General features: G+C 38.9%; 3 protein-coding genes across 5 annotated transcripts; 1 reads left to right on the forward strand and 2 right to left on the reverse strand.

Annotated features, from left to right (window-relative positions):
• Positions 1-1,423: 1,423 nt before the first annotated feature.
• On the reverse strand, positions 1,424-4,368 carry LOC108135394 (kinesin-like protein Klp59C). Of its 2 annotated transcripts, XR_005977773.1 has the most exons (2): positions 1,753-4,368; positions 1,424-1,692 (listed from the first exon to the last, which is right to left on the reverse strand). XR_005977773.1 is itself a non-coding variant. In XM_041709927.1 (1 exon), the coding sequence occupies exon 1, from the start codon at positions 4,160-4,162 to the stop codon at positions 1,937-1,939; it is 2,226 nt and encodes a 741-aa protein (XP_041565861.1). In that variant the 5' UTR covers positions 4,163-4,368; the 3' UTR covers positions 1,730-1,936. The 2 variants fall into 2 exon arrangements, 1 of the variants encoding a protein (XP_041565861.1); XM_041709927.1 differs by lacking the exon at positions 1,424-1,692 and having other exon boundaries at positions 1,730-4,368.
• Positions 4,369-5,816: 1,448 nt separating this feature from the next.
• LOC108135395 lies at positions 5,817-9,162 on the forward strand. 2 transcript variants are annotated; one of them, XM_017256094.2, is made up of 6 exons: positions 5,825-5,842; positions 5,901-5,991; positions 6,053-6,121; positions 6,238-6,636; positions 8,437-8,744; positions 8,844-9,162. In XM_017256094.2, the coding sequence occupies exons 2-6, from the start codon at positions 5,921-5,923 to the stop codon at positions 9,098-9,100; spliced, it is 1,104 nt and encodes a 367-aa protein (XP_017111583.1). In that variant the 5' UTR covers positions 5,825-5,842; positions 5,901-5,920; the 3' UTR covers positions 9,101-9,162. The 2 variants fall into 2 exon arrangements, with proteins under 2 accessions (XP_017111584.1, XP_017111583.1); XM_017256095.2 differs by having other exon boundaries at positions 5,817-5,991; positions 6,056-6,121.
• Positions 9,160-9,717, reverse strand: LOC108135397. Its single transcript, XM_017256097.2, has 3 exons — positions 9,464-9,717; positions 9,320-9,400; positions 9,160-9,263 (listed from the first exon to the last, which is right to left on the reverse strand). The coding sequence occupies exons 1-3, from the start codon at positions 9,561-9,563 to the stop codon at positions 9,235-9,237; spliced, it is 210 nt and encodes a 69-aa protein (XP_017111586.1). The 5' UTR covers positions 9,564-9,717; the 3' UTR covers positions 9,160-9,234.
• Positions 9,718-22,748: the final 13,031 nt, after the last annotated feature.

The following is a 22,748-nucleotide window of genomic DNA, read 5'->3' on the forward strand; positions in this document are numbered from 1 at the left end:
ATGCACACACAAATTTAAAAAGCAGTTAAAAAAGTTACATTAAAGATTACACATGACTTTGTGTTGGTTTTATAAAATTAAATTAAGGTTTTCGATATCTATAATTATTTTCACTACATAAAAGAAAACAATTTTATGGAAAATACTCCAGCCCATGTGCGTTGCATTGGGCTAATTTGATTGGAAGTTTTTGGATGAAGTTTGTGTGGGTAGTCTTACCATATGCCACAAATTTGAGGCCACATCAAAGGAAAAGTTGATGCAAATATATGACCCGAACTGAAACCAAAAACCCAGACCAAACCAAACCAAACCAAACTCGAAACCCAAGCAATCCATTCAAATGTAAGCAAAGTGGAGAAGAGAGACTGAAGTCGCAGATGAATTTGTTTGTTCACATTTTGGGGTTGCATTATTGGATATCTCAGCTCGAACTTAACTAATTTTAAAGTTTTCCAAATGAGAGATCTCTGTGTGTGCGGCAAGTTCAGCAAAAGTTTTCTCAGCTCGTGGAATTAGTTGCAATTTTCAGCATCTGGGGGAAAATTTTACATTTACTTTTGTAGAGACGTCGGTAGTATGACGGAGGGAGCAGGAAATTGTCTACAGCTGCTTGTGGTTGAGCTCCATCATCGTCATCATCGTGTTCGTCGTCATCGACGCTTGACACTTTAAAGTTTTGCAAGAATTTAGCGAAGCAAGTTCACGACTCGGCAAACAATTTGTAAACCATTTAAACGAGTTTTCAAGTAATTGTTATTTGCTTCAAATTTTTCAAGAGTTCGCTTTGAAAGGACACTCCCCAGTTACAGTATGTAGAGTTGAAAATTGTAACTTTAAAATTACGAATTTAGAAAATAAAATTAATTCAATCAAAATGTCTCTTGAAGAAAACCTTTAAAATACCTGGTACAATTAAAGGAGTTTTGGCAAACTTAATTACATAGCATATTGAAAAATAAATGTTGATGTCTTATTCGTTTCTTGCTTTTGTTAGTTTGTGTTTCCCCTAAATCCAACACCAGAAATTCAACCTCAGCTTTGGAAAGATGTCTATTGTAAACAATAATGCTACAAAAGGGACGAGCTGTAAAACTATTTTTATTCCCGGATCAGCATTGGCATCATTGGAAATGAGTAATCAAAGTATTAAGGTATTATACACTTCGTAGTAACGTGCTGCCAATAAAACTTAAGGGACTTTATTGAATGGAAAAGTTTTGTTTTTTTTTTTTTACTTTCCAGACGTAAACCAAACTTGTTCGTAGAGTTTGAGCTTGCCTTATTTGTTTGATTCTAAAGAATATATGGTTTTGGTTTTAATGAATAGAAATGATATTGCTTTTACTTGATGAGTTAAGAAATATAAACATATAATTTTAAAGCAACATTTAACAACAATTGATAGAAGAGCAACCCAACTTATTTGGTCCCTGTTCAACCCAGTCGAAACATTTACTTTTTGCTTTATTGCAGACAAAAGTTTTGCACCGCTCAACCGTTCAACACTTCTTGTGGCAACTTTATGCGGCTGCTCCCGGACCTGTTACATATGCTGGCGGGAATATGGCCCGTTAACCGAGTTAACAAATCCACCCCAAAGGTTCGGTTTCTTTTGTTCGCTCCTCGTGTTGTTGATTACACTTTGGACGGTCATAAATATGTATCAGCGAGCGGTGGAAGTTCATGCAGCTAGTTGGAAAGCTATATAAAAATAAAAGTCCGCAGGAAGGAAAAAAGTTTTTATTTTACCTCGGCGAGTTCAAGTGAAACCTGAGTGCAGTTTTGGGGCTCGGGCAGAAGCTGTGTGGAAAATAATACTGGATTCGTGCTTCAATTTTCATTAACTGCTTGTATCGAAATTTGTGACGATTGACGGTCTCCCAAAGCTCAAGTGAAAAGGTATAGAGTGCTACAAAATAAATATAACGTTTATCTAGCCCTCCTTCTCACCGTCCTTCACATTTTCATCATGGCCCCAATCCTTCTGCACCATACCGTTGAAGGGGCGCGGAGCGTTGAAATCGAGTACGAAATCCCTTGTAAGGTTCACCATGTTGGCCAGTGCCAGATATGCATTTTCTAATCCTTCGATATCTTTTTCAGGATCCAGATTGCGTGTTTCGCGCACAAAATTCTCCAGATAATGTATTAAAAGATCGTGTTGTATAGCCACTTGGTCGAGATTCACGGGCTCATCCAGATTCGGGGTGTAAATGTTTGGATTGAAGCTCGTTAGGCAAGTCTTTTCCTTCATGCTGTTGGTACTGGCTTCTTCAGAGGATACGGAGATATGCAGATATTGTGCAGCTTCATATTCCTGTTCCTCCTCCACCTGCTCCACGTCGTCCAGGATGTCTGGTTCGGATTCGTCGTTAAGTTCGGGGCATTTCCCGTCATCCCCTCCAGCGTTTTGAAGTTCATCATCCTTGGCCACTAGCTCCTTAACCCTATCCGCGTAACGAAGGGTGTTCAGGGTGTGCTCCACACAGCTCGTGGACGGCGATATCATGGCTATCATGCAGGTCTTGTTCTTCTTGCCGCCCACGAAGGAGTCGCGCAGCACCTGGGTTAGCTTGGAGCCACGGAAGGGCAGATGACTGGACTGCCGGCTAAGGGCCCGAATGCACTCCTTGAGGGCCAGCAGCGATTTGTTGATCTCGGCTCCCTCGAGGCGGGTCTGGCGGTCGGCGGATTGCGTATCCGCCCCGCGTTCGTTGCCCGCCAGGTCCACAAAGGAGCACTTGCCGTAGGGACCCCAGGAGTCGGGGAAGTGGAGCGCCATCTGGAAGACGGCATGGGATCGCGATGACTTGGCATTGGCCGCGGTCTGGCCGGAGGTGCGCTCCTTGTTGCCCAGCTCAATCAGCCTGAGCACGTCATCCACCCTGGTCACTGGCATCTCCTTCAATCCCACCACCACCACCTGCTGTCTGCCGTCCTCCAGCACCCGAAGCATCGGTTTGTCCGGGTGCAGGAGATCGAACACCTTGCTGCCATATATCTCAAAGTAGCTGCACGTGATCTTGGCCCCCAAATCGCGATACTTCTGCCGCGACACCTCTTCGAAGACATCGCGGGCCGCCATGGCGTAGATGCCGGTGCCGCAGTCCTGCACCTTGCCGCAGAACTCGCCGCCCATCGTGTGGGTCTTGCCGCTGCCAGTTTGTCCGTAGGCGAAACAGGTGGCGTTGCCGCCCTCGAACATGGTTTGGATCAGGGGACGAGCGGTGTGGTCGTAGACCAGCGCATTGGAGCACTCCTCGTCGAAGGTGTAGTCGAAGCGAAACTTGTGGTGCTCCAAAAACTTGGTGAGATCCACCTTGAAGCGCAGCTCATGGACGATCAGTGAATCGACCGTGGGCACTGTGATGATGTCCATGCTCTTGCAGATGCTTTCCCTTCGACTCATGGGTCTCTTCCGCACGCACACGGTAATGGGCTGCACAAAGGCGCCATGCGGATCCAGGCACCGGAGTGGGGAGAAGTTCAAGGTGGCCTGGTACTGGCGCAGCATCAGGGCCACCTCCCAGTTGGGGTTCCCCGGATCCTGGCGACGCAGTGCGTCCTTCTCCAGCAGCTTCTCCGCCTGGCGGGCTCTTCGCCGCTCCCGTTCCTCCTTCATGCGGTTCACCTCCTGCACGACGCTGATGCAGCGCTTGTTGCCGGGACCTGCCTGGGATACCTGGGATATCTGGGATCCGCGTCCCTTGATCGGACTGGCAATGCGGGAATTGCGGCCCTTGGCCACGTCCACGCGACAGGTGGCTGATTCACCCTGCTCACGATTGCCCACCGAACGACTCATGGGTTTCTCCGGGGCCATCTTACTGCGCAACTCCCGCATGCGCTCGGCATACGGATTTGCACCAACGGATTTCCGATACGAGTTCGGACGATCCACCGCTGGACTCGAATCCCTCGGTTTTGGGATCATAGAGCCCGTCGCTATCGATGTCGGTTTTTGGTTGTCTGCGAAAATGTGACGATTAATGCCAATCAGCTGGCTTAAGGGCACCTCCTTGCCCTTCACCACCGCGTCCTCGGTCCATTCGCCAGTCACAGAGTCGTTGTCCGGATTCTTGGACGTGCAAACCACCGGCTGGATACGTCCGTCGCTCCTCTGGAAGAACAGCTCCTCGCCGATCTTGATGCGATCCATTTATATTCTGGTCACGGCAAGGCCAGCAGCGTCCAGCAATGTGTGTGCAAGATACAAAATAAAATATGTATTGTTTCTGGATTTTCAGTTCGCGTATATATTTTCCTTAATTTCCTATCCACAAGCGAGTGATGATAAAATCTTTTTCCGACCAGACGCTGCTGTAATTTGCTGTCGAGTGTGAGGTCTGATGAGCTAATGAATAGGCTCGAACACTAAAACTTACGCTCAATGCCTAGCCTACTTTTGGTCAAAATGTGTACAAACTAATGGGTGAGTTGGGTTTTAGATCTCTTCAAATGATTTCTCCCCTTGGGAATTACTTCCGCTTGGCAATATGGACCAAAGTTAAAGGGTTTCTTAAAGTGGAGCTAGGTGGGTCTTAAACCATTTCCTCCCGCTTTTGGGGCAATTTTATGGTTAACATGTTTGGGGTGTTGGCTCGTAAATTCCCTGCTTGTCAGGTTTTGGGTTAGCAGCTTCTTTTGATATATGGTCCTTGCCCCGTTACGGGTTAGTACTTTTCAAATTAGATTTGGGCTCCCTGCATCCATCCCTTTGTGTGCGTTGTGTGTGTTATAAACCCAGCGAGAGAACCTTTCTGTATTTACACAAGCGTACACACACATGCCAAAAATAAATAGCTGAGGCAGCTCTCGTTCAGTTGTCTAGACTTCTGATTGGAGGACAATTAAAACACACCTTCGAGGGATCAAACAACATGCTGTTCCCAGTCAGTCAGGTGTAAAAACTAATTTACGGCAATGCCAGTCGAATAACCCAAAAGCCGCAAACTAAACCCCAAGGTGAAATATTTTTAAGAGACTGGGACAACGCAAATTGTGTGCCTATCGTCCCTTTTTGCCCTTTCTGGTCTAGTTTTCCTATCAGTTACTGGGTCAGCACGGGGTATATAGACCATAAATCTCATGGCTGCTGCAATCAGGGCCTGCAATCGCAATCTGCATCAGAAATCAGCGAGCAGTGCCAACTTGTCAGGGCCAAATAGATAGCGGCCAAACTGGAAATGGCGTCAAGGGCGCCATAAATGAGAATTTCCGTTTCATTTCCGTCCGTTCGTTTGCTAAAGTGTGTGTTTGTGTATGTTTGTGTGTGTGTGTGTGTGTGTAGCTGTGCGGTTCATTTGTGGCACATAATGAGCAGTGAAAGCGCCGAGGCACTGTATCGATTTTCATTTAAAGTGGCAGCCGGACCACCGCCAAATGGCATTCGGTGTGCCGAATTTATGGCAACTTGACCTCGGCCATTTGTCAGCATTAGAACACAATTGGAGCCGCGTTGCAGTTGTCGGGGGCAACACAAATGGGAACCTGCCAATGCGAAGGCTCTAACAAAGCCCAAGTAAACAGTCATACAATTCAATTAAATACGGCCTTAGAAAACTCTAACCAGTCTGGGGAATATTTATGGGACCTCGAGGTGGAGAAAAAGTCACATAAATTTGTATGCTCGTGACGCGATAAGCGGCCAACATGTTGATACAGAGGCGAAATAAAATATGTCGTCTGAAAGGAGACCCGGACGCAAAGCCCATAGATTTATGCGGAAATAATCGCTGGTGGCCATAAATTATAGCCAGCAGCAAGACAGAAATCTCCGGTTCATCGATTTACCATCGAGATGTCAGTCACAAACAACACTTTGTTCTCTTAAAACATGGTAAAACACACGCATCTCCCAGCAAACACATACATTAAAATTTAGCCAACACCCGCAGGTTTATTTATACCAGCAAACATGTTCTCAGGCCATATCCGTATGATGCCCCACACCCGAAGGGGCACAGGACCACACAGTGAGGAGCAGCGGTAGGCAAGATTGTTCAGTTTCTATATACTTACAGATTAACCGACTTTTCTCCAATTTTAGCAGCATATTTTCCGACTCGAACTATGGATCAATTAATCCATCTGAATATAAAATACCATTCATTTCCCGGTGAGAAAATATAACCTATCTTGTTACATACAGTTGAAAACACCTCAATTACTTAAAAAATGCAATAATCAATCCAAGATTAAAGAATAGATTGTAATATTTACTAAAAATTTTAGCACCTGGATGCTTCTGCTGGACTATAAGCAATATAAGGCAGCTCGAACTATCCAACAAAACTGGCGAAAATTCTACTTCCGTAGGAAGTTTCAGGACAAAAGGAAGGCAGCCATCACGATTCAGCGGTGGTGGCGAGGCTTTTCGGCCAGAAACAACTACTATGGGTTCGTGGAGCGTATGCTGCAGAAGAGGGTGGTGGATCACTACAACCGATCGGCCACCAAAATTCAGGCTTTGTTCCGAGGCTGGTGGAGTCGGCAAACGGTGCACGACCACAGCAAATTGCTCAGGTTACAGGTGTGTGCCGCCGAGGATCTGCTAAATTGCGTGGCCTTCAAGCTGCATCACCTGCTGCGCACCTACGCAATTCCCGGCGTCTACTCCCTGAAGAACTCCAAGTGAGTATTTAAATTTATAGCATTAACAACATAAAACTGAGAGATGCATTTACTTTTACGTAATGCATACCATTGATTTTTGAACATTTGCTTAACGTTTATATACAGCGTGGGCCCAAATAACTGTCGCACTTTTTCAAAGCTTCGGCACTCTTAAACAAGTGCTTCTATTCTTTTTGTTTTTTCATTTCTTCTTTCTTTATCTTATTTCGTAACTAACGGGGTTTATTGCTGATAAGATCAGTGCAAGTTAGAATTTTGGCGACGATGGAAGCAAAACGGGAGCTAGTGCAAAACTTGCATTTGCAAGGAAAAAAAACAAGTGAAATTGTGAAGTTGCTAAAAAATCTCAATGTGAATAGGCGATTTGTTCAGCGCACTGTGGCTCGATTGAAGGCAACTGGAAGTGTTGATATAGCCAAAAAAACTGGTCGGAAAAGAAGTGTTAGAACCCCTAAAATAATAAAGAATGTGCGTGAAAGAATTAGGCGAAATTGTGCGAGGTCAGCTCGAAAACTAGCCAATGAGCTGAATGTGAGCCGCAAAACAATTAGAAACATCATAAAAGATGACTTGGGACTGAAACCTTACAAAAAAAAAGAATTCATGGTCTGACAGAACGTCAAAAAAAAATGCGACAGGAAAGAAGTGGGCAGTTACTTCGGCGGCACGCAGGTTGCAATACTGTGTTTTCTGATGAAAAGTTGTTCATATTGCAAAAAAGCCTGAACCCGCAGAATGATCGGGTGTATGCAGCAAGTATGGAGGATATTTCAACAGAAAAAATTGCTGTTGAGAGATTCCAAAACACAACGTCTGTCATGGTTTGGGGGGCCATATCTGAAAAAGGTAAGTTACCCCTTCTTTTTATCGATAAAGGCGTGAAAATCAATGCCAAATATTATTTGGATGAAGTGCTTGTGGGCCATTTTTATCCCCATGCATCAAAGCTGTTCGGGAATAAGCCATTTTGCTTCCAGCAAGACTCTGCTCCGGCTCATAAGGCCAAAACTGTTCAGCACTGGTGCAAAGATAACATTCCATGTTTCATGGCTGTTGATGAGTGGCCTCCATCGTCACCAGATCTAAATCCTTTAGACTTCTGCATATGGGGTTACATGCTGGATAGACTAAAGGATTTAAAAAAGATGAATTTGGAAAAGTTTAAGCGACACTTGACAAAAATTTGGAATGAAATTCCTGATGATGTGGTGCGTGCCGCTTGCAATAGTTTTAAGAAACGTTTGAAGCTCGCCCGAAAATACAAAGGGGAAAGATTAGAACTTAAGTCTTAGTAATGTAAGCTATATTAATATATATTAAATAAATAATATTTGTTACTTAAAATATCTCATGGTTTGTTTTTTATTTCAAAAATTAAGTGCGACAGTTATTTGGGCCCACCCTGTATATACGTAATGCATTGAAAGTGACTATTTCAAAAGGCTTTTAAGGATAGTGCTTATAATGGTTTTTATAAACAAACACTTGTTGCAGTATCAAGTTACTAGGTCATTAAGTATTCCTTTTTTGATCGGCAATGCGCATTCTCAACCCCTTCAGGACAATCTCTACCTATGCATTTACTTAACAGTATTAAGTTAAATTTATCTCTGAATTTTTTTAATTCATTATTAGCTACTCCGAAGAGCTTGGTTTCACTTTTTAAGATAATGCTTTTTATTAATATGTTGCTAAGAAAATAATGCTATATATTATACATTTTTATTCAGTTCAGCCTTAAACTATTAAACTTAATTGTTATTATTATTCTAAAATATACTACTTTTTCACCTTCAGCTGCATGTCGCGTATAGAGAAACTGCTGGCAAGCCTGCATTTTCGGTTTCATAAGGGAAACGTGAAATCGCAAGTGGCGAAACATTCGGCCGATAGAAATAAGGATCGAAATAATTTTAAAAAGAGCGATAAGCTAAGCAAAATTCCGTTTGAAGGGGCGCGCTATTGGAGCCAATGCAAGCCGAAATGCGAAAATGCCTTAAAATTGTTCAAGGATATCGACAAACGCATGTACAGGATCATTGAGATGTATGATGCTTCACAGAGGGACGCTCATGCGGCGTTGATGCAAAAGAAATTTGCGCACAGTAAGTTAAGAAAGTACACAAATGATTCTTAATTTTCATAGTACTCATTTTATTAAAATAATGTCCATTTAATTCAATTAATTTCCATTTCATTTGCAGGAAAGCAACATAAGCTCATGCATAACATCAAGAAGTCTGAGGAGAAAAATAAGCGCGACTTTTGCGGCGATGTCATAGCCAGCATGCGCCGCTGGAAAATTCTGGTGGACAACACATTGAGCGTGGATAAGAACATCTTTAGGAAACCGGAAAATCTGGAGAAGTTCCTCACCGAAATATCTCCTTTCGTGAAAGAGTTTGAGAGCTGCTCCTGCTATTGCCGTATTCCCGTCTTAACCGAAATCTATTGCGGCTAAAAGTCTTGTAAAATACTAAATGTGTCCCACTTAAAAGTCTAATAAAACATCAATGCAAATTGACATACTAGACGATTTTATTTGCATGCTTGAAGCATATTGAATACAAGGAAAATAGCTTAATAGAATTATTTTTAGCTGAAAATGGCATTAAACATATCAACTGCAAAGAAACGGGTTATATTAGATGTGGTTATGCTAATTATTTCGTTTTCTTACCAAATACATTTCCAAAAAAACGCATTAGGGCGGTGAAGAATGCAGGTCTGTGGTGATCGGTCCAGGTATCAGTCATCTGATCTGTTTTAATATTTTGTGCCAATAAATATCTACTAGTTTAGCATTTCAAGGTATTTTCCTTACCCAAATTCTCGCAATCCAACCGTTCGTTGTACATGTCTAAACTATTATCGCCTCCAATTGGTGGTACCACTGTATCTTCATTTACATCTGGATCCGCCATGTTGTACTTGAAATTTAGTTCAACTCAATCGTATACCGAATTTTGGATATCAATCTTATGAACTTTTATTTAGATGCGCTGCAAATGTGTTACTTGTATATTAAACGAACTCGCTTTTGATTCGAAGTATTGTGTGAAGAATATTTAAAAGGTGAGGCAGGGCTTGCTTGGTCTGAACGTAATCCTAAATGTACTGTAATAATGTTGTAATACCGGAAATACTTCAAAAGATAAACACACAATTTATAAAAGTTAGGAATCTAATTCTATTCATTTTAAATACAATGGTTAAGTTTTTAGATTTTATTAATATGTTTAATGTTTAATATGTTTATGTCTTTTGTTTTTAATTTTATTTATTTTAAATACAATTGTTAAGTTATTTATATTTTATTTATATCTCTCTCTTACACTTTTTTATAAATCGGTCCATAGAAATTTCTTCTTAAGGCTGGTCTTATATAATGTAAATGAAATATTTGTATGAACAAGGAACAAATTCTTAAAAATAAAGAAGTTGTTTGCTAACATGTAAAATTGCAATCGGCTACGATTCATTTCATTTGGGCCTTTGCAAACCATTAAGACATTTAAAAAACAACGCAATATCAGGTGTACAAATTTCAAAGACACAAAACATGCAATTTACTCCTCCAAGTTTTACCTACCGACACAGCTGCGAATTACGAGCCAAGTATACGATTTATGCTGTAAAGTTTTCAAGGCAAGAACATTACGCATCCCGAGAGAAAACATGCAAACACTGAATGGAAAAGCCAAATGTGAGGACGGATTTTCTCGGAACCTGTCCCTGAACGAGCATAAATTAAGAGGCCAGTTGCTGTTGCTTTTAATTAGACACTAAAACTCGGCCTTGCCTGACCAAAGACCAAAGACTAAGGGCCAGGGGTTTTCTTTCTGGCCACGACATCGGAACAGAGCTCGGCCCAGCAGGAGACTTTGGTAATTGTACGGCTGCCCCGTCATCATCGCCATCGTCACCGCCATCTTCGTTATAATCGCCATCCTCAGATATGCAATTAGAGGACAAACGAAAAATGTATCTTGGTCTGGCGCTGTCATCGTTGCCCTGGGACAAATACATTTTTCCCAGCCTCCATGGCCCACGTATATATATGGTAAACTGGAATTAACCATATTCATCAAGCCCACAACTAAATGCAACATTTTGGGCCGCTAATGACGAGCCGTAGTCGTCGTCGTGAATGGCAACTGGTTTTGCCCCAGGGCCAGGTTCTATATCACTTGGTTAATTACTTATGGTGATGCCCTCCCCTGATCTTCTGTGGTCAGTTTCTATCATTGTGAGTATTCGGATGCTGTTTGCCTGTGGTAGCGAATTTCGTGTATTTTGCGGTTGACATGCCAGGTCTCTTGACATGTTTCAGTGACATTACTATAATGACTCTCAGTCTGGCCTGGCCAGCAGGTAAGATGACAGCATTGTTCTGGTCTTCAAATCATAAATGTTTTGGCGGATAAATAAATTTATCAGAGTAAAAATTTACAAAGTTTTTTTAGTTTCTCGGGATACAGTTTTTGTTAAATACTCCAGAATTACGGTTTAAGTTGTATTTAAATCGGACAATACAAATAAACATTTATATTTTTTTTAAGTTTAACTTCTTATGTTTTTTTAATTCTTTTTAACAAAGTAATAGTTTTATAGTTCAGAATTACGCTTTTTATTGTATTCAAATCGAATCGAATAATTAAGCTTCAATGTTTTAAAACATATATGCGTTTAAGTGGAAATTTAGATTTAATTTTTACAATATCTGCATGGGTATATATACTTCAACTTGCCGAAGTTTACTTCCTTTCTTGTTCCCCAATCCAGTTTTATTTTATTAATCTCGATAATTTTTCGTCCAAATCTCAAACTTACAAAGCCCATATCCATGCTTAAAACAATGATAGCTTAAATCAAAAATTTTTTTTAAATGTAAGCTTATTAAAAGTTTTTCAACGAAATTGTACAAACATTTGGCAGAGCTGGGGAAACTTTTCCATTCCCTGTGTAGTTTTTTCTTTTATTTTTCAGCTGTGTGCAAGCTTTTGGGGAAAATCTCGAGCTATTTTACAAAAAATTAGGAAAGCAAAAGTGAAGGGGGTTGAGCCATCGAAATGATGTAACCAAACCGAAATGGATTCCTAAAACAAAAGTTGCAACCAACAATTTCACTTTCCGTTCAGTTTAAATGCATTGTGTGTGGCTCTTGGGCCTCAAAAATTTCGGTTTTTTCCGCTTCTTAATTAAATGTGTTAAGAGCCAAAAGTTGGCCAACTTTTAGCAGACCAAGATAGTTTGGACACTTTTCCGAGTGGATTTTTTCCGCCAGAGAAGTGGACAGATGAAAAGTGGCTAGCTTTGCAAAGTTTTTAAACTGTTTATTTATATTTTTTCTGACGAATCTAGTTGTAGAATTGGGTAAGAGTTTAAGTACAATTGAAAACCCTATTTGATTGCTCGGCTCTGCACTCTTGCACTAATTCACTTAACTGGCTGTCGAATGAGCTTACGGGAAAATTCCCAGGCGTTTGCACATGTCTTCAACCCTTTTCATTGGATGGTTCTGGGAGGTGGGGACACTGTAACCACAACACAAGGCGTTTCAAATGTTGCCTTTCAAATTAATTAGAAGTTTGCGGTAAGCAAAGCAAAGCAGATCCAAGTTTCCTGCTTGCCCTTTCGGCGCTGGCAGTCATTCATGGACATCATCATCTCCATTGATGGCAACCGAGTAGGCCACAAAATGGCTTTTGGCCAACAATGAAATCTGAGTTCTAATTGCCGGCACACAAACATATAATTAACTAAATAACGAGATGAGCAGGCAGAGAAGTGGGTGGTACCCCAGCCATTTGGCTGCTGTTAACGGCATCCGTAATTACCTTTGATATGCTCAGCCACACTTTCCGGAGTCGGGGTTTTTCAATTAATGTTGGCAAATGTCTTTCCAGGTACTAAGCACACTGTCGTGTTTCTTTTGGTTTTGTGGAGCTGAGTAAAAGTTTTTTAATTTATTGGCTATAAATTCAACAACGTTGGCCCATCATTGGCACCTGCCTGAAACAGTTAAGGTAAACGAACAAATGTACGAACAGAAAGAAAAACATATTAATTTGGTTTTGAGTTAAAATATATTTTGCTTAATGACCTTTTCTAAAGTGAAAGGAGTGTAGTGAATTTATTTTAAAAATGTTTACATTTATTTGAAAACTATTAAGAAAAAGCTGTTATCAACAGATGTGAGACTTGTTTATATAGTGTGTACAAAAAGTTATAGTTATATTACGAGCTAACCACTGAAATGGTTTAAGAAGTCTCCCAGGGGCAAAAACTGAGGTAGAGATGATAAGAACAAGCGAATGTAGGAGAAGACAAAGAGCAACCGATTAACATTTATTGGGTCTGAACTTTAATTTGCCTTGTTGGCCGAGAAGCTTACCTCTCGCTGGCCTTTTGGCCATTTGACATTCGAACTGTGGCTGGATTTATGGGATTGCCTGTGTCGATTACTTAGCCATAAATCTTCGGTGTTTGCTTATGGTCAGCAGTTCAGCCGATTGGCTCGGTGACCCCAAATTGTGTATATGTTTCACGCATTGTTTTGGATTTTCTACTTTCCCTGATACCTTAGACCTACTTCTCGTCCGACAGCAAAACAAATTTACGAGTCATGCCTGGAATACATTTTCTTTCGTTCTTCATCATTGCACCATTAACAGGTTAACTCGTTTTAAATTAAATCTGCGCTGAGCGAAAAATAAATATAGGAATAGCGCCAGTGGAGAAAGAAACAGCGCAGGACTCCTAATTTGCAAAGTTTTACGCTGACTGAACTTTAACCCTGCCGCAGGTGTTAAAAATGATTTGCAAAATGCAAAACTTTTCGTTATAAATTCATAGCCATATATAACTAAAAAAGGGAATAAGAAAGCCAAACGATTTGCCAAAGAAGTTAAAATTGCTCAAGTTTATATACATTTTTCGTTTGCAGCCGTGAAATATGCAAAAAGTTTAATCAAATTCCAGAAAATCGCCATGCTCTAAGTCGTATTTTGTAGTTTTAGTGGCAGTGCGTAAATTAAACGAGTAAATATTTCAAATTAGGAAGAATGGTACAATAGAGTACAAAACAATTCAACTAAAAACACAAAAAGTTTCATTGATGTTTACTACTTTAACAAAACTTGAATTCATCACGAACTTCAAAAGTTTCTGAAAAGTATGCTATTAAAATCTATTTTTGCTCATACGCAATAAAACTCCCAATAATGTAGGCGAATGTTTATGTCAAAATGTATACTTTAGTATATGATAAAAATATGAAATAAATGCTCCTAAATATGACTGCAAATTTTGAAGACTTTCACACAATACAATTGATAAAGAAAATGGAAAACTATTGCGCGGATTATTTACATTTCTCTCTCCACAGGATGTCATAAATCTTATACACCTGTTTGTGAATGTGTAAACGCCCACATGCTGGCACAGATAAATTTAGTGCCAAAATATTTAAAGTCTATTTGTAAAGGCCAAGAACCAATGGAGAAATGCGGCGAAAAAAGAACGAAAACCTCACCGAATAAACCCGAAAAACCGCCAGAACCACCTGAAAAATGAGAAAGAGAGAGGTGGAGCGGATACGAAAGAGAGGGCATGAAAACCCCAGAGAAGCCCCCAACAATTTAACAACTGACTTCATGTGAACTAAGCAAACATGCAAGTGTATGCACACACGGACTCCGACACACACACACACACACGTTAAATGCATAAGTGGGGGTGTAAAAAAGAAAAATTACAGGAAAATTGCAAAGAAAGAGCAAGCGCTTACGCTCACATTTTCCTTTTGTTCTATGACTGTACATGATATTTCCCTTTGCCTCAGTTGGCTGTCTTTGCTTTCTTTACATTTTGTGTGGTTTGATAAAAATAGGCAGTTTTCCAATCAAACGTAATTTTTTGCCTGTTCGCAAAAGAAATAATTTTTTGGTTTCAGCTTCGAGTTTAATGCTGCATACAAATCATTAACAAATGCCAATTTTTTAAAAATAAATAACGACCTAACAGCTTTACAACAAGTTTTGTGATGAGCCAACAATTATATACCCATCAATATTCTCAATGGAATAAGTCCTTTCCATGACTGTTTTATTATATTATTGTTTTATTATTTATTGCAATTATGATAATAATTTCAGAAATGAAAAGTTTACACCATAGACAAAAGCACAGAACCAATAAATACAATGAAGTATATGTTAAACCGTAGATTTACAAAATATTTTAATGACTACAAAAGTCAATTTTTTGTTTGGAATTAGCATAATGCAAATGATCTACCAAATTCAAATTGTTCTTTTGAATAAGCATAATGCCAATTATGTATACTGTGCATGCAAGCCTCACAGAAAGGGTTAAAGCACAGTGTCACAAAAAAATATATGTCCAAAAGAATTTCCGGTGCTTACCCATTAAATTTGTCAGTTTATTTTTAAAGAAGTTTTTTACAGAAGAGCGAAAAATGTAAATGCTCGGCCAAAAATTTTCTCATCTCTGGTCACACGCAATATTGACAGGCACACAGGGCTTAAGCGAAGATTAACTGCAGTCAGTGTGGGTGCATGCTATTTTTCGAACATATGCACGGCACGTATTTGAATTATGTGTGCCAGTGGGACCGGAAAATACACACGCACACATGCCAGTGTCAGAAGCGGAAAGTAAATAAGTATAAAACCCGTCATTCTGAATATTTTTTCTCCTTTTACGCTCTGAGGGATCTCCTTTTTGCACTGATACACAAATTAGACGCAGCACCCGCCCCCCCTCTCCCACTTATCATGGCGCCAAGGCGGAAAATTGTGAGCCGATTAAATTGGCAATCAAGTGAAAAGACATCAGGAGCTCCATCAGAAAGAGGAGCGAAAAGCTGCGGTAAATTCCTCTCATCTTTGCTGTCAGTAAAATGGCATAATTACATGTAACTAGCCGAAAAAGTTTACATTTATGAGCCACCGTCGGCTGTGACCTGGGATATGGCCAACGTTCGGGTGCTGGAAAAATGGGGAGTTTTCCGGGGAAAAGAGGGACTAAGCCATCATCCAAGCGAAGCTATTTATGTCGCCATCAGAGTGGCGGGAAATTGGAGACACAGGGATAACAGGACTCGCAGGGCGAGGAAATCGGAGGAAAGGCAGGGAGTTTTGGCTGCCAAATGGCTGCGTTGACACAGTTTTCCTTGTCGTTCAGCTGCGCCTGATGCTTTTCCCTCCCGGCTGCGCCCAACCCCCCTTTTTTGTGTGTAAAAAAAACTGCGGCAAAAAGGGGCTAGCAAATTATGAATGAAAGATGGCGGTGAAGTTCGCTAAATGGTTACAGGAAAACGTAAAAGGACGGGGTAAAGCCGTATTAAATTTCATGCGGGAAGTACCGTGACGTAGGTTTATTTCATGGATAATAAATTATAAGGAATTAGGAACCCAAAACCTCGGTATTTGTCATCAACGAAAATCATAAACCAAAGTAAAAAATTAAAAAAAAAAGGCAATTCTTTGTAGTTATTCTTAAAACATTTCTTTCAAATTACGGATTTTCATTATACTTTTTGGCTTCTTGGGTTCATTACAACAAAAATACAAAGACAAATTAAACGGTTCTCAAAAACTCTTAGTCTTAAACAGATTCAAAAGTTCAATTTTCGCCGATCTTAATTCTTAATATTTAACGACAAATTTAACATACAAAAAAAAAATTTCAAATATAATAATATAATTCAAATATAAATTCAAATTCCACGAACTATCGCGCGAATATTAATTCCCATCCGGACTTAACTGCGTACAGGCACTAAGTTAATCGAGTAGGTTAGCGATTTTAATTAAGAATTCGAATAGAACCAAATCCAATCAAAATTTACTGATTTTCGAAAAGCTAAAATGGAAAGAGGGTTACAATTAGCATCTAAGGTCGACCTTTTCGCACTCCGACAGTGATTGCTTAGCGCCGCAGAAAAGGAGAACGAACTTACTGATTGCAATTGACCTCGAGAATCCGAACTGCCCACTCATTTCTCCAACATTCCACTGCTGACGGACTTCTAAGAACGGACAGACATCCAGACACCATCTGGGCATATTTTAATTACTATTTAGGCAAACGTAAAAAATAAACGAAACGCAAAAGAGAACATTAAAAGCCAACTGCAGACGCTTTTCCCGCGCCCCTTGACTCCGGCCACGCCCATTTTGCCCCTGACCTGTCTGCTTTGAACTTCGGGCTCAACTTTTTGGCTGGCTGTCAAATGGGAGCAAGTGAAATGGCAACAAGATGCGGCAAATGTTGTTTGGAATATTAATTCGACTTTGGGCCGCATTTAAGGAGCTTAATGAACTCGAAAAGCAGGATTAAAGCTTAAACTACACAGAAAAATAAGGGACAATAAACTTGAAACTATGAAAAACGTAGATGATAATAAATAAAACTATGCAAATAAATAGAGATTTCCTACAGCTCCAATTCATGAAAGTTCATCCAATTTCTTTTGGGTAATTTGATTTTCCTATCAGTAAACAAAATATCTATACTCAATTAAATTTAATATTTTTTCGTGGCAAACTATAGAAAAAAAATGTTGCCCGGTTGGCTTACATTTTATATTATTCAAACTGACTTTTTCCCGAGTACACAGCAATGTGTTTCATTTTGCCCATCAATGTGGGGAAAAAGGTAGGAAAGAAATGAAGAACAAAAAACTTTTAATGCCGCATCGTTCTATCCCTCGGTCCCTTGATATTTGTTTATTCTTTGAACTTCTCCAATTAAAAGTAAATATTGTGAGTAGTTTATCTCGATTTCATTCGGAGCCGGGCAGTTTGCATAGTTGGCAGCTTTGCCCCGGAATCTCCCCTTTTCCCTTTCCCCATTAACAAGCTAACTTTGCTTGCATTTCGCACGCAATCTAAGACTGGCGGCTACGTCATTTCCACTCCAGAGCATTCCCTTTGTGTCCGCATCCCTGGCTGTATCTTTATCTGATTTCCACTCGAATCCAGCTCAACTTTGGGGCCAAAAAACTTTTCCTCGCGCGTAATTAAATGCCTTTTAAAGCGGCAACGCGGCCCAGACAACTTTTCGTGTGCCTGAATTCTATCTAATGCCAGCGAAAATGGCTAAGATGAAAGCAGAGTTGAGTGCCGCAGCAGGGAGTTTTTATTTCATTCAAGCAAAAAATACATTTAAAACAATTTTTGACAATTTTAAGCACGAATTTGAGGCCTTTAATATAGCCTTTTTCAAAACATAACGACAAAGGATTAAATTGAAACTATCATTTTAAAATACAATACAAAAAAAAAGTTATTGAGATGTGCCAATTGTCTCCAAATGTTCCGAAAAATGTATTTACTTTAAAAACCATATCACTACTGAGCATCTTAAAGCTTTCCCTTAATTCCATTCCATCCACTTTTCATACGCGCATCGATTGGTTTGAAATATACAACCTACCACCACAAAAATTAAGCACACATCGGTCTAATTAGTTTATCTCATGTGTGCAAACTTCGCTCAAAGTTAGAGCACAGAGAAAGTGAAAGTTTACTTACTATTCCCACACATTCGTCCTCTCAGATCCCGCAACTTCCAAACAGACTCTCGAAAACACGATGCAGCTAACAAAAACATGGAATAATTTTATTTACGATTCAACTTTGTAGTCACAAAATCGTATGAGTAACTACCACAAAGTAAAAGGAAGCGAGGGCAGATGTCTAAGGTGCAACGCATAAAAAATCGTGCTAAAACTTTATGTGCGTATCCCTGCGATGATTTCAGACAACTGCCCAAGTTAACTTTACTTTATGGTTGTAGGTGAAAGGAAACAGAAGGCAGAGAGAATAAAATAATAAAAACTGAAATTAATGTTGAACGAGGGGCTAGAAGACATGTGAGCGCATAATTTATACCGTCCCAAGACGGAATAAAAAACGAATTATGTTCAGGATACATTTAAAGTGTTTCGTTTGGTTACCTGGAGGTTTCCAACAAGCCAAGCTGAGACTGGATTTATATGTTTTTTGCAGAAGTTATTGTTTAAGAAATAAGCTCATTACTGACGTTAATCAAAGTAATCGAAGTATAAGAGCTTTAATTTCATGAGTTTAAATTACGTTTGGCAAGGATATTTAACTAATGTGTTGACTTGAACGGAAACAATTTTGTTGGTCATGAAACATGAAATTTAATAGTTTTGAGCTATTTGATTTAATCTATTTTATTGTTTGTGAGTTGCAGTTAAAGCATTCTTATAACATATACATTAAAGGTGTAAATAAAGAAACTTTAAGGTGCTCTACTCATGGGATGCAAACTTGTCTCTCAGTTTTAAATCTATCTGCATGCAGCTTCCCAAAATTTGTCTTTCTATTGCATGTAGTACATAAGTCGGAACGAGCCGGATCGGACTACTATAGCATATAGCTCCCATAGGAACAATCGAAAAAATAAATAAAAAAAAATTATAACTTTGCTGTTTTTCATTTTCTTTTTTAGTTCTTCGAGATAAAGTAATGGTTAAATATTTCAGAATTACGGTTTAAATTTCATCAAAATCGGACGACCATAACATAAAGCTCCCATAGAAAATATAAAAACTTAAAAAAATTTAACTTTTTTATTTTGTAATTATACCCTTGCAGAGGGTATTATAATTTCAGTCAGAAGTTTGCAACGCAGTGAAGGAGACATCTCCGACCCTATAAAGTATATATATTCTTGATCAGCATCACTAGGCGAGTCGATCTAGCCATGTCCGTCTGTCCGTCCGTCTGTCAGTCTGTCCGTCTGTCAGTCTGTCCGTCTGTCCGTCTGTCCGTCCGTTTATATGCAAACTAGTCTCTCAGTTTTAAAGCTATCTGCATGAAACTTTCCCAAAAGTTGTCTTTCTATTGCAGGTAGTATATAAGTCGGAACGAGCCGGATCGGACGACTATAGCATATAGCTCCCATAGGAACAATCGGAAAAATAAATGAAAAACAAGAAAGAAAGCAAACTTCGGCAAGCCGAAGTTCATATACCCTTGCAGCTATTGCAAGAATTAAACATTTTTGAAAACATTAAAATTATGATTTACTTTCGTATATGTTTAAAAACATTGAAGCTATGATGATTTGCAGCTCAATTATTTGATAGTTATTTTATATATTTTTATTATTTCTAAGGGAGCTATATGATATAGACGTCCGATTTTGATAAAATTTAAACCATAATTCTGAAATATTTAACCATTGCTATATGTCGAAGAACTAAACAAAAAATTAAAAAACAGAAAAGTTATAATTTTTTTCATTTATTTTTCCGATTGTTCCTATGGGAGCTATATGATATAGTCGTCCGACTTTGATGAAATTTAAACCGTAAATCGGAAATATGTAACCATTACTAAATGTCGAAGAACTAAACAAAAAATTAAAAAACAGCAAAGTTATAATTTTTTTTCATTTATTTTTCCGATTGTTCCTATGGGAGCTATATGCTATAGTCGTCCGATCCGGCTCGTTCCGACTTATATACTACCTGCAATAGAAAGACAACTTTTGGGAAAGTTTCATGCAGATAGCTTTAAAACTGAGAGACTAGTTTGCATATAAACGGACGGACAGACGGACAGACGGACGGACAGACGGACAGACGGACATGGCTAGATCGACTCGCCTAGTGATGCTGATCAAGAATATATATACTTTATAGGGTCGGAGATGTCTCCTTCACTGCGTTGCAAACTTCTGACTGAAATTATAATACCCTCTGCAAGGGTATAAAAATTATAACTTTGCTGTTTTTTAATTTTTTGTTTAGTTCTTCGACATTTAGTAATGGTTAAACATTTCCGATTTACGGTTTAAATTTCATCAAAATCGGACGACTATAGCATATAGCTCCCATAGGAACAATCGGAAAAATAAATGAAAAAAATTATAACTTTGCTGTTTTTCAATTTTTTGTTTAGTTCTTCGACATTTAGTAATAGTTACATATTTCCGATTTACAGTTTAAATTTCATCAAAGTCGGACGACTATATAATATAGCTCCCATAGGAACAATCGGAAAAATAAATGAAAAAAAATTATAACTTTGCTGGTTTTTATTTTTTTGTTTAGTTCTTCGACATTTAGTAATGGTTAAATATTTCCGATTTACGGTTTAAATTTCATCAAAGTCGGACGACTATATCATATAGCTCTCATAGGAACAATCGGAAAAATAAATGAAAAAAATTATAACTTTTCTGTTTTTTAATTTTTTGTTTAGTTCTTCGACATATAGCAATGGTTAAATATTTCAGAATTATGCTTTAAATTTTATCAAAATCGGACGTCTATATCATATAGCTCCCTTAGAAATAATAAAAATATATAAAATAACTATCAAATAATTGAGCTGCAAATCATCATAGCTTCAATGTTTTTAAACATATACGAAAGTAAATCATAATTTTAATGTTTTCAAAAATGTTTAATTCTTGCAATAGCTGCAAGGGTATATGAACTTCGGCTTGCCGAAGTTTGCTTTCTTTCTTGTTTTTTTTAGAAATTCTTTTTGATTAATTAATAATTTGACAGTTCACAACTACGCTTTTAATTTTATTAAAATCGGAAAACGATATCATATAGCTGGCATAGGAACTATCGAATAATTGAGCTGCAAATCATCATAGCTTCAATGTAAACATACACGCAAGTCACTCATAATTTTAATGTTTTCAAGAATATTTAACTTTGCAAAAGCTGCAAGGGTATATAAACTTCGGCTTGCCGAAATTTACTTTCTTTCTTGTTGTCTTGTATTTCACGGCCTTTTAAAGTGTTGGCCAGCGATTTGTTGGACCTGAAGTAAGCCGTTCACTTGCCTGCAGCGGCCTTGGTCCGCTCCATTGCAAACCCCAACCCCAATCCCAATTCCAATTCCAACCCGGCCGGCCTCATTTCCAACGTTTTGTCTCCGTACCATTGTACGGCCAAGCACAGCAGCTCGTTTGGCCTTTGCCTCGGCAGCAACTCATTAAAAATTCCATTTTCATTTCGCCCATCATCCATTTTGATTTCATAGTCGAGTGGATGGCGCTGGGCGGTTGGGCTGCAGTCGGATTCTGGATTCTGGTCGGCTTGGTCGGAATTGGATGAGATGGGCTGGCCAACTGCGCGTCGCACAATTTCAAAGTATTTACTTTCTTGCACATTGATTTCGATGGGACTTTCACTTTGACTTCTGCCCCTTGCATTTCAACGCTGGCAATTTTATATTTTATTGAAATTACCGCCGCCACTTCTCCTTTTGCCCATGACTTTTTCGGAGAACTCTTTTACGCCAGCGCAATTAAAAAATAAATACAAGAATTATGAAATTTTTCCAGCATCAGCTTTATATGACATGTATGTATATACATTTTTCGGGTAAACATGACTGAATCCATATGCAGCCCTGCTGAAAATTCGAGGTGAAAGCAGTTGCCACAGTTAATTATTTGCCCTGCCAGTTTGGCGAACGTGACGTATACGTAATTTTTATCCCGTCTGATTCACTGATGAATTGTTTGCCCAGCACTCAATCAATATGTGTGCACGGAACTTATATGCATGTAAATATGCATATATATTAATACGCGATTGAATATTTGGGCTCGCGTATGGTTTTATTTATTTGCCCATTAATTTTTAAGACTCACAACCAAGTTTATACTCTTGTTTAATTGGTGGTTCCCTCAACGTTGTAAATTAGCCTGATATGATTTTCCAAAGTGTGCATGAGCTATCACAATATTATAGCATTGCAATTATTAACGCTTTGATTAGATACGATTTATGATGCTTGGCCAGACAACAAAAGGTACCTAATATTAAATAACTTTTGATTGGAGCAATTTATGAAAATGTGCTTTTGATTATAATCAGAATATAATTAAATAATATATAGTTAACTACTAAACCATGAAAATTGAAATTCATTCGAAAAGCCATAGGCCAAATTAAATAACTTAGAAATAAAATATTTAATTTTTATCATTGAAATGTATGATTTGTTTATTGATTAAAATTTCAATATGGAATTTATTGGTTGTGAATATAATATCTTAGACTTTAAAGTCACTCC

This window comes from Drosophila elegans, unplaced genomic scaffold (assembly GCF_018152505.1).
Source record: "Drosophila elegans isolate 14027-0461.03 unplaced genomic scaffold, ASM1815250v1 contig_520, whole genome shotgun sequence".
In the NCBI taxonomy this organism is placed as follows: domain Eukaryota; kingdom Metazoa; phylum Arthropoda; class Insecta; order Diptera; family Drosophilidae; genus Drosophila; species Drosophila elegans.